The 12530-nt window shown below is 46.5% G+C and overlaps 1 protein-coding gene across 3 annotated transcripts in view; it reads left to right on the top strand.

Annotated features, from left to right (window-relative positions):
• Window positions 1–12530, top strand: part of LOC137547388 (myelin-oligodendrocyte glycoprotein-like) — a 152321-nt gene that overhangs the window by 68430 nt on the left and 71361 nt on the right. Inside the window, exon 1 of one of the 3 annotated variants that reach the window (XM_068270938.1) lies at window positions 10230–11353. The exons of 1 other annotated variant lie outside the window; for it this stretch is intronic. In XM_068270938.1, coding sequence (XP_068127039.1) covers window positions 11275–11353 — 79 coding nt within the window. In that variant the 5' untranslated portion in view covers window positions 10230–11274. Of the gene's footprint in view, window positions 1–10229; window positions 11354–12135; window positions 12239–12530 lie in introns of those variants that run through there. One more of the 3 variants, XM_068270937.1, reaches the window with a different exon arrangement.

The raw sequence follows: 12530 nt of genomic DNA on the forward strand, positions 1-12530 counted from the left end.
ACAACCGTCCACCAAGTTGGGGCCCAAGTTCATAGGGCCTTATCCGGTGGCCAAAAAGATCAATGAGGTCTCATATGTTATTGATCTCCCAGCCCGCATGAGAGGTGGGAGATCGTTCCATGTTTCTTTGTTGAAACCTGCTCTCCCCCCCCCCCCCCCAGTGATAATGGAGGGTCAGCCAGAGTACGAGGTTGGGAAAATTTTGGATTCCCGGCTGGTACAGAATTCCGTACAGTATCTGGTCCATTGGAAAGGGTATGGGGTGGAGGACAGATCTTAGGTACCAGAGAATCGCATGCATGCTGAGAAATTAAAGAAGAGGTTCCATCAGTTACATCCTGAGAAACCGGGTAGGAAGTGTCCGGAGTCCACTCCTCAAGGGGGGGGGTACTGTGAGGAATAGCGGGACCGCCGCCGCCGCGCAGGGCAGCATGGCGGCGGCCTCCGCTTCCCAGCCGGCGGCTTCCGACTCGTATACGGAGCCGCCGGCACAGAGCGGGGCAGTGACCGCCGACCCTGTCAGTATGGCGGCAGGCCCCGCAATCCAGCTGGCGGGTTTCTGTATGCGGGCGTGCGCTGACCGGGGACCTGGCCTCTCGGAAGTGCAGAGGCAGAGGGTCATGCGCACGCGCGCGAGGAAGCAGTAGATTTGGGCGCATGAGACAAGTGGACAAAAAGGGCGCCCCATTCACTTTCATTATAAATATCGTTTAATGGGCGCTGAACGGGGAAAATAAGGCGCCGGAGATTAAGGATTTATAACTATGTTTGTGATGATTTAAGTTTACAAAATGAGCCCGTGACGAATAACGTTTATGAAGATAATAAATCACTATTTCTAAAACATTTCTAACACATTATTATCCACCCAAAAAAAAGCGCCCGGAGATTTTTAAGGATTTATAACTATGTTTCTGATGATTTAAGTTTACAAAATGAGCCCGTGACGAATAACGTTTATGAAGATAATAAATCACTATTTCTAAAACATTTCTAACACATTATTATCCACCCAAAAAAATAATTTACATTTTTTTTCTTTACATTCTTTATTTATTCATGTCTGTAAAACATTATTATCCATAGGGGGTTTTAGGTTTAGGCACCAACAGGGGGGTCTTAGGTTTAGGCACCAATTGGGGGGTCTTAGGTTTAGGCACCAACAGGGGGGTCTTAGGTTTAGGCACCAACAGGGGGGTCTTAGGTTTAGGCACCAACAGGGGGGTCTTAGGTTTAGGCACCAACAGGGGTGTCTTAGGTTTAGGCACCAACAGGGGGGTCTTAGGTTTAGGCACCAACAGGGGGGTCTTAGGTTTAGGCACCAACAGGGGGGTCTTAGGTTTAGGCACCAACAGGGGGGTCTTAGGTTTAGGCACCAACAGGGGGTCTAGGGGTTAGGGATAGGTACAGGGAGGGTTTTTAATAAACGAAAATATAAGTTTCACTTTACAAACAGGGAAGATTAACGTTTTAAGAATTGCCGATCTCATACACATTATTTAGTGATTTATACATTTTTAAAACACTATTTATAAACGAAATTCTACACAATAATTTCTATAAACGATATTTCCATTTATCGTTTATACCACGCGCCCTTTTTTCCCGACGCCCTTTTCGTACGTACGCCGCGCGCGAGGCGACAAGACATTTATTGTCTTAGAAGACAGGTTAGCTGATCTGTTGATCAGCTGACCTCAGCCAGCCAATCACTTGCAGACTTCAGTTCCAGCCCCCTGGGCGGGCTGGTGGAACAGGGCTTTTGCATTTAAGCCCACAGTTGTCAGTTGCTCATTGTCTGCTGTCGTGAATACACTTCTGTGTTAGCGCTCAGACCTTAGTGCAGTGCCCTGGTGTTGATACTAAGGATTTCACACCTTAGCTTAGGATTATTATTGTATATTGATCTGTGTTTTGACTCTGGCTATCCCTGACTACTCTATCCCTTGCTGATCTTGTACCTTTGCCTATCTGATCCTTGTTGCCGATCCTCTGCCTGTTTACTGATTACTCTTCTGCCTTCCGTTCCTGTACTGCTGCCGCCATCTCTGTTGCCGAACCCTTGCCTGTCTGACCTTTCTCCCTCCAGTGGAACGTCTCCCACTGGAGGGTTATCTCTGAGGCTTGCCTCTCCGAGACGCCTGCCCCAAGCAGACGATTACTGCTGGGGGTCGAGATTCCTCACTCTGCCTGGTTAGAGGATCTCACTCACGGGGTTCCCATTCAGAGGTAACAACACCTCTGAGGAATTACCGTGAGGTGGATATTTGTTCTGTGATATATTACTGTCTTTACTGTACTTCTTGTGCTGGGTGTCCAGAGGTTAGCAATATATCTGTATTATCGGTGATTCTGCAGATCATCAATAATCAGGTATATATCTGCATTCTTGGTGATACTGCAGATCGCCAATAATCAGATTCTCTCTGTGTGCTGACATCGATCGTGACACTCATTTACATAGACGCAGTTTTTTTTTTTTTTTTTTTTACTCTTTCTGTGCTGGAAATTCAGAAGGGGATTTTAGACAATTTCTTAGTGGAGCTAGTGCTATATGTACAGTGGAGGAAATAATTATTTGACCCCTCACTGATTTTGTAAGTTTGTCCAATGACAAAGAAATGAAAAGTCTCAGAACAGTATCATTTCAATGGTAGGTTTATTTTAACAGTGGCAGATAGCACATCAAAAGGAAAATCGAAAAAATAACCTTAAATAAAAGATAGCAACTGATTTGCATTTCATTGAGTGAAATAAGTTTTTGAACCCTCTAACAATAAAAGACTTAATACTTAGTGGAAAAACCCTTGTTTGCAAGCACAGAGGTCAAACGTTTCTTGTAATTGATGACCAAGTTTGCACACATTTTAGGAGGAATGTTGGTCCACTCCTCTTTGCAGATCATCTCTAAATCCCTAAGGTTTCGAGGCTGACTCTGTGCAACTCTGAGCTTGAGCTCCCTCCATAGGTTTTCTATTGGATTAAGGTCCGGAGACTGACTAGGCCACTCCATGACCTTAATGTGCTTCTTCTTGAGCCACTCCTTTGTTGCCTTTGCTGTATGTTTTGGGTCATTGTCGTGCTGGAACACCCATCCACGACCCATTTTCAGTTTCCTGGCAGAGGGAAGGAGGTTGTCGTTCAGGATTTCACGATACATGACTCCATCCATTTTCCCGTTAATGCGATTAAGTTGTCCTGTGCCCTTAGCAGAAAAACACCCCCAAAGCAAAATGTTTCCACCCCCATGCTTGACAGTGGGGACGGTGTTTTGGGGGTCATAGGCAGTATTTTTCTTCCTTCAAACACAGCGAGTTGAGTTAATGCCAAAGAGCTCTATTTTGGTCTCATCAGACCACAGCACCTTCTCCCAGTCACTCACAGAATCATTCAGGTGTTCATTGGCAAACTTCAGACGGGCCTGCACATGTGCCTTCTTGAGCAGGGGAACCTTGCGAGCCCTGCAGGATTTTAATCCATTGCGGTGTAATGTGTTTCCAATGGTTTTCTTGGTGACTGTGGTCCCTGCTAATTTGAGGTCATTCACTAACTCCTCGCATGTAGTTCTAGGATGCTTTTTCACCTTTCTCAGAACCATTGACACCCAACGAGGTGAGATCTTGCATGGAGCCCCAGAGCGAGGTCGATTGATGGTCATTTTGTGTTCCTTCCATTTTCGAACAATCGCACCAACAGTTGTCACCTTCTCTCCCAGCTTCTTGCTAATGGTTTTGTAGCCCATTCCAGCCTTGTGCAGGTCTACAATTTTGTCTCTGACATCCTTGGACAGCTCTTTGGTCTTTCCCATGTTGGAGAGTTTGGAGTCTGCTTGATTGATTGATTCTGTGGACAGGTGTCTTTTATACAGGTGACTAGTTAAGACAGGTGTCCTTAATGAGGGTGACTAATTGAGTAGAAGTGTCTAACCACTCTGTGGGAGCCAGAACTCTTAATGGTTGGTAGGGGTTCAAAAACTTATTTCACTCAATGAAATGCAAATCAGTTGCTATCTTTTATTTAAGGTTATTTTTTCGATTTTCCTTTTGGTTAAAATAAACCTACCATTGAAATGATACTGTTCTGAGACTTTTCATTTCTTTGTCATTGGACAAACTTACAAAATCAGTGAGGGGTCAAATAATTATTTCCTCCACTGTACATATGTTTATGTTATCGTGTCACTGCAGATAATCTTTAAATCATAGAAAGCTTGTCAATATAGAATATTTTCCATTGGTAGTTATTCACTCCAGCCCTAATAAATAATAAATATCATAATTCACAGCTCATGAGGCATGATCAGTTCTTTTGCGTGCGGCAGACATACGATCATTTCTTTGTAGAAATAGGGAGACAAAAATAAATGCCACTGTTGGTCACAAATGATCATTTCCAATTGATAATTTCCATATTAACAAATCCATCATACTTTAGAATTGATTATAAAAATTGTTCCATGAATGGGCCTCTTTAGAGAGACAGTGCTCTGCATTGGCCACTGTTATGGCCCATACTCACGGGCTACATTTGTGGCCTGTCGCTAGCACACGGGAGCGTGTGCGCGACAGGCCGGCGACAGCTCGTCGCCAGGTCCCTCCGCGTACACACGCGGAAGAGGGATCAGCTGTGCGACGGAAGCTGTCGCCGACGTTCCTCCCCCGCCGCCGGAAGCTCCGTGTTCTGGTCAGAGGTTGCTGTCGCTATTCCGCATACTCACGCGGACTAGCGACAGTTGCGGCGAAGCTGCGGCGGCAACTGTCGCCAGGCGATTGACCGCGCCAATTGCCTGGCGACAGCAGCGACGAGCGACGGTTCGGGGTGAGTATGGGCCATTACAGTTTGAGCAGTGAGAATCAAGCAATCCCCAAGCACACCAACAGAGCCTTATCTGGCTGTAACACAGCAGCTGCTTCTCATCACTGGGGAGGAGGAAGAGCAGCTTCCTGAGAAATGAAACTGTAAACAACAAAGTGGATCCACCCCGCCCTGGAACAGAAACGTCTCTGCTATAATCCTCTGCCAATAACAGAGGTGTGTGTGTTGCTACACTGTCCACAGTGTATATAACCTACACTTTTATTTATTTTTTGGAGGAAAGGTGGGTGGGGGGAATGTTGTGGGGGAGATATGTTTATGCATTCTTGTTATTATTATTATTTTGTTATTGTCATTAAGTGGGATTTATAATGCACTCTTATCTTCAGTGGCGGTTATGGTGGCCACATGTTTTGAGAGGGGAATAAGGTGGCAGCATTTGTTGGGGGGCGGGGTTAGGAGCAAAGAAAAGTCTCATATTTTTATTTGTCAGTTATATAGCTTTTTTGATATATATAACATTGCATCACACTGTCATATTTGCAGTTTACAAACCACACCCTGTGTTTGAAACTATAAAACAGAGCAGAAATTATGACCTTTTGAACTTCCCTGCAAGAGTTTGCAGGTCTGCCACGCACATTTGCTGGTAGTTCCCGGACATTTCCACGCCAAATAAAATAAAACTTTTGGGGAGGGGTACTGGCTACACAGTCTTTCTGTATATATAAAAAATATATTGCCTTCCAGCTACACCAACGAATTAGTTCGTTTCTGGATAGTGCTAGCGCTATCTTAGATACTTTCAGCACAACACAGGTCCCAACCGCTGCCAAACACTGTCACAGGAGCCCTGGTGGTCGGAACGCGAAATGCCTTCCAAACGGTGGAACTCTAGTCGCAGTCAATGCGTAGGAACCATTGGGAATTGGCCGCAGACAAACCAGAAGGGAGCCTGTGAGGTACGGTAATTACAACTTACACACGATTTCAGGGTATAACTGCCACCACCACTGGTATGGGCCAGTGGACCCGACTGACTGACTAGTCCTGCGAATAAAAAAACGGTTAAACACACTCTATTCTGTCTAGATATCAACAATAGTAGTAGCGTCTCTCCAGAGACCTGGGATCAGTTTCTGTGTATGGCTGAAAAGCAGGGTAGTGGAACAGTAAATGACTTTAATAAAGTCTTTTATTCACGGCAATATAAATAATTAATATATACAGAAAATTATTAAAATCAACAATTATTGAGACATGAGATAACACAGCAGGAAAATAAAGAAAGGGAGAAAAAATACTTAGTTTCTGGAAAGATGTCCTTTAGTGGGAAGAATCAAAGTTCCTTTGTAAAGTCCTTTGTTTCAGCTCAATTTAAAATCCAAGCAAAATGGAAAATGTCCTTTGTTTCAGTTCAGACAAGATGGCCGATCAAGATGGCCGCTAGCCATGTGTCCTCTGGCTAGCACCAGACAGCTCTCATACAGATGGAATGTGGAGGACTGAGGGCCCGCCTGCCGGCCATGTGCTTTTGATGAAGCTGGTTTGGGGGTATGGCAATGCCGGCCCCCTCTGAGTTACCACCCAATGACAGTTCATTCCCTCTGAGAGATCTTAGGGCTAAACTTATAAAATGCCGTAACTCATGAACGATACATGTCATATTTAGGGGGATAGCAGATTCATACTTGTCGGAAAATACCGATTAATATGACATCAGACATGGCTAGGGCAGCGGGTCAGGTTCCTGAGAAGATTCATACCGCAATAAACAGACGGGCTATGGCGATGAATTTCATATCAGCACGTTGGGCAGACTTTAACGAATAAGACTATATGAATTTTATAGCAGTGCGATATACAGTCTCCATTTAATAGGTAAGAAACCCTATCCCACAGGTTTTCATATCTGCCTGGTCGGTGCCGCTTCGGCTGCTTTGTCATGGCCCCCTGGAGAGCCAGTTTCCTGGTTCTTTTCATGGGGCCATCTGGCTGTGGGGGGAGAGGAGCTGGTCCCTGCAGGGAATCTGGCCATGTTCGACATTCCTGAGGGGTAAGGCATTCCTGAGGGGTGAGGGGAATGCTTTGCTCACAGGGAAACAGATCTCTGGATTAAAAAAAAAACACAAAAGTGTCGTTTTCTGATCGCTTGCACGACTGCACAGATCCGACAGGGAGCGATCAGGAAATCGACTGTGAATTCTCTAGATTCACCTGCGTTTCTCACGGCTGTTCCGTGACAGGGGGCTTTGCTATTAACCGCTAAAGTCGGCGCCATTAAAGTCTATGGGCGAACTGAACTTTTTGGAAAAAAGGTTCCCGGTTCTCTGCAAAGTCGAACCACCTGAAGTTCGCCTGGAACCATTCGCCGGCGAACCGTTTGCTACATCTCTAGGACCCAGGAGGAGAGCCCGGCTCTGAACACAGTCAGCAGTGGGCAGCGTCCTTTGACAGGATGGCAAGGGCTGGATTATGTGCTGATGGGGCCCCTTTGACTCTGAATGGGGCCCCTTTGACTCTGAATGGGGCCCCAAGCGACTGCTTCTGTTGCCTGATCTGTCTGATATGCAGATGAATGTCTGTTAACCTCTTTGCCGGTTATCCCGAGCTCAGCTCGGGGTAACCTGCGCAGGAGGATTTCTCAGGCCCCGCTGGGCCGATTTTATTCAAATAAAAAGGAGCACACGCAGCCGGCACTTTGCCAGCCGCGTGTGCTACCTGATCGCCGCATGCAGCGGCGAAAGAGGGTCCCCCCAGCCGCCCGAGCTCAGCGCAGCTGGAACAAACAGCTGGATCGGAGGCGGCTGACGTCACTCCGCTCGTCGCCATGGCGACGAGGAAAGCGAAACAAGGAAGGCCGCTCATTGCGGCCTTCCTTGTTACTTCTGATCGCCGGAGGCGATCAGAAGTACGCATACGGAGCGCCCTCTAGTGGGCTTTCATGCAGCTAACTTTCAGTTGGCTGCATGTAATAGTTTTTTTTATTAAAAAAAAACCTCCCGCAGCCGACCTGGCGATCTTAATAGAACGCCAGAGAGGTTAAACAAGGTGTGTATGAGGATCTGCAGATATCATACACTATGAATGCATTTTGCAGCAATGGATCTTTTGCCGATACTGATCTTTTCAGCATTTTTATGTTCAGCATCTTGCAAAGATTTCTGTCTGATGGGGAGTTCAGCTCCATAGAATAGACTGTGTAGGTGTGGCTCTCATACTACATGGAAGGGGGTAAGATTTCTGTCTGATGGGGAGTGCAGCTCCATAGAATAGACTGTGTAGGTGTGGCTCTCATACTACATGGAAGGTGGTAAGATCTCTGTCTGATGGGGAGTGCAGCTCCATAGAATAGACTGTGTAGGTGTGGCTCTCATACTACATGGAAGGGGGTAAGATTTCTGTCTGATGGGGAGTGCAGCTCCATAGAATAGACTGTGTAGGTGTGGCTCTCATACTACATGGAAGGGGGTAAGATCTCTGTCTGATGGGGAGTGCAGCTCCATAGAATAGACTGTGTAGGTGTGGCTCTCATACTACATGGAAGGGGGTAAGATTTCTGTCTGATGGGGAGTGCAGCTCCATAGAATAGACTGTGTAGAGTATGGCTCTCATACTACATGGAAGGGTGGTAAGATTTCTGTCTGATGGGGAGTTCAGCTCAGTAGAATAGACTGTGTAGGTGTGGCTCTCATACTACATGGAAGGGGGTAAGATTTATGTCTGATGGGGAGTTCAGCTCCATAGAATAGACTGTGTAGGTGTGGCTCTCATACTACATGGAAGGGGGTAAGATTTCTGTCTGATGTGGAGTTCAGCTCCATAGAATAGACTGTGTAGGTGTGGCTCTCATACTACATGGAAGGGGGTAAGATCTCTATCTGATGGGGAGTGCAGCTCCATAGAATAGACTGTGTAGGTGTGGCTCTCATACTACATGGAAGGGGGTAAGATTTCTGTCTGATGTGGAGTTCAGCTCCATAGAATAGACTGTGTAGGTGTGGCTCTCATACTACATGGAAGGGGGTAAGATTTCTGTCTGATGGGGAGTTCAGCTCCATAGAATAGACTGTGTAGGTGTGGCTCTCATACTACATGGAAGGGGGTAAGATTTCTGTCTGATGGGGAGTGCAGCTCCATAGAATAGACTGTGTAGGTGTGGCTCTCATACTACATGGAAGGGGGTAAGATTTCTGTCTGATGGGGAGTGCAGCTCCATAGAATAGACTGTGTAGGTGTGGCTCTCATACTACATGGAAGGGGGTAAGATTTCTGTCTGATGGGGAGTTCAGCTCCATAGAATAGACTGTGTAGGTGTGGCTCTCATACTACATGGAAGGGGGTAAGATTTCTGTCTGATGGGGAGTGCAGCTCCATAGAATAGACTGTGTAGAGTATGGCTCATATACTACATGGAAGGGGGTAAGATTGGTCTGTGATCTTTCAGTTTTCAAAGACTTTTGTCTGAGGTGTGTATGAGCCTTTTCTCATTGCCAGTCACTCCCCACCTCTGCTAATTGCCCCAGACATCTATTATTCCTCCTCCTGGCTTCTTCTCCTTTAGCTGTGTGTTGTGGGCCCTTTCCCACTAGCTGCGTTTTTGCCAAAAACGCATGCGTTTGCTGATTCTTAGGCCACGTTGACATCATCAAACACGGATGGCCATGTGTTCGGAACGCAACGTGTACAAATGCAAGCCATCTGCGCTTGTATGTGTTGCGTGGCTGATCCCATTCACTGATAGTGAGTAGGTCAGCCGCGCGTTTGTTAAAAAATGCGTGCAGCGTGCGTTTGTGGACCGCACTGGTCCGGAACGCATGCAGTGTGAACATCAGTGCAGTCAATGCACTTTCTGATGTCGTGCGAATCTGTCTCCTGCACATGTTGCCGAAATCCAGACAGCAAAGCGTGCAGTGTGAACGGGGCCTTACGTGCAGCCTGTTTAAAATAATAATCCTGGGTGGCCTTTTCTACTGCTGCGTTCCGATTAATTAAAAAAAAAACGTAAACGCATGTCTGTGCGATTATGATGCGTTTTGCGTTTCAATGTAAAGTATAGGAACGTATGAAAAACGCTTTGCGTTTTTTCTATTGATTTAACCACTAGTATTTATTTTCAAAAATCAAGGCACTTACCAATCAGAAAAATGCAAACGCATACAAAACGCACATCAAAATTGGTAAAAAACGCAACCGGATAAAAAACGCACATTAAAATTGGTCAAAAACGCAAACGCATAAAAAAAACGCACAAAAAATGCACATCAAAATTGGTTTTGCGGTGTAATAGGACCCAGTGCAGCTGCAGTTCCTGAATCATCCACTGAGCTGATTCAGTTCAGTGTGATGAGTCGGATCACTCGACTCACAGAAAAGAACTGGCTCAAATGAACCAATCACTCATGAACCGGACATCACTAACACTGAGAAGCTATGAGACACACACTAGCTGAGAACACACACTGAGAAGCTATGAGACACACACTAGCTGAGAACACACACTGAGAAGCTATGAGACACACACTAGCTGAGAACACACACTGAGAAGCTAGGAGACACACACTAGCTGAGAACACACACTGAGAAGCTAGGAGGCACACACTAGCTGAGAACACACACTGAGAAGCTAGGAGGCACACACTAGCTGAGAACACACACTGAGAAGCTAGGAGGCACACACTAGCTGAGAACACACACTGAGAAGCTATGAGACACACACTAGCTGAGAACACACACTGAGAAGCTAGGAGGCACACACTAGCTGAGAACACACACTGAGAAGCTATGAGACACACACTAGCTGAGAACACACACTGAGAAGCTAGGAGGCACACACTAGCTGAGAACACACACTGAGAAGCTATGAGACACACACTAGCTGAGAACACACACTGAGAAGCTAGGAGGCACACACTAGCTGAGAACACACACTGAGAAGCTAGGAGGCACACACTAGCTGAGAACACACACTGAGAACTGAAGCTAGGAGGCACACACTAGCTGAGAACACAGACTGAGAAGCTATGAGACACACACTAGCTGAGAACACACACTGAGAAGCTAGGAGGCACACACTAGCTGAGAACACACACTGAGAACTGAAGCTAGGAGGCACACACTAGCTGAGAACACAGACTGAGAAGCTATGAGACACACACTAGCTGAGAACACACACTGAGAAGCTAGGAGGCACACACTAGCTGAGAACACACACTGAGAACTGAAGCTAGGAGGCACACACTAGCTGAGAACACACACTGAGAACTGAAGCTAGGAGGCACACACTAGCTGAGAACACACACTGAGAACTGAAGCTAGGAGGCACACACTAGCTGAGAACACACACTGAGAACTGAAGCTAGGAGGCACACACTAGCTGAGAACACACACTGAGAAGCTAGGAAACACACACTTGCTGAGAACACACTCTATGAAGCTAGGAAACACACACTAGAAGAGATGCCAGCCGTGAACAGAATGAAGCACCTCACCCCCCTCTTGTGCCTGCTCCTCTCCGGGATGAGTGCTGTGTGTCAGGGTGAGTTTATCTCTCTGGAAGTAGCAGCTGCCTTCCTAAGTTGCTCAACATGTCTCTCTGCAGGAAACACTGTGCCTATGTGTGTGTGTGAGGGTGACTCCTCTCTGGAAGCAGCGGTCTGTAAGACACGGGGGCTGGTGGAAGATTCGACGGGTAGGTTATTTCGTTGGCGCACCGGCCTGTATCCCTCCAACACGCAGATATCTACCAAAGAACCGGACAGAAAAATAGGACATTTTCCTTACATGGCTGGAAGTATTCTTGTGGATTAAAATCTGTGATTTCTACCATTTGGATCTGGATCTATAAATAATAGATGGGTGTGTTCTAGCTATTGGGAACTACGCAAGTGGCTCTCTACATATGAAGTCCATTTCCAGGACTTTTTAAGGCAAACCTGGGGGGAGAAAAGAAGAGGAACCAAACTTGAAAGATTTGATGAAATTGCACCCACAACATTGGAAATAGAAAATACTACCTAGCTACTCCTTCAACACTGTTTAAAGGAACCATGAACAGAGCTCAGAAATGAAATACTGGACTTGCCCGGGGCTTCCTCCAGCCCCCGCATAGCCCGTGAGGTCCCTCGGCCTCTTCTGTGTCATCTCAGTTATCCCGCTGGTGGCTCAGTTAACAGCATGACCCGGTTGGGAGCCCTGCGTAACTGCGCATGCATGGCCCTTTCACACGCCTGTCTCAATCAAATGTCCGTCGCCAGAGAGAATGAACCACGCAAGAGCAGAACACTTATGGCGACGGGCACCCAATTGCGCACGGCCCTCAACTGGGTCGCGAATCCTAACAGAGCTGCCAGTGGGCAAGTGGAGGTGACCCAAAAGATGCTGAGGGACCTTACAGGCTACAGGGGGCTGGAGGAAGCCCCGGGTAAGTCCAGTATTCCATTTTTGAGCTGTGTTCAGTGTTCCTTTAAAATTTTTGTTAAGTGGGTTGCTGCATCAAATTCAGTTTACCACCATCTTTGAAAACACAATTTTCTAGCAATTTTGTTTACATTTTTTTATTCTGGGAACCAGTGTAGTACTTGTCCCCGCATACAACACGGTCCTGATAAGCACAGCATGCACGTTGAACGTGTTCAGAGGGTCCCAGCGCTGGATCGATGGGTCCTAGGAGGATCTATCTGGACTATCCAGATGCTCACCTCTACTGAGAAGTA

The sequence above is a fragment of the Hyperolius riggenbachi genome, chromosome 2 (genome assembly GCF_040937935.1).
Source record: "Hyperolius riggenbachi isolate aHypRig1 chromosome 2, aHypRig1.pri, whole genome shotgun sequence".
Lineage (NCBI taxonomy): Eukaryota > Metazoa > Chordata > Amphibia > Anura > Hyperoliidae > Hyperolius > Hyperolius riggenbachi.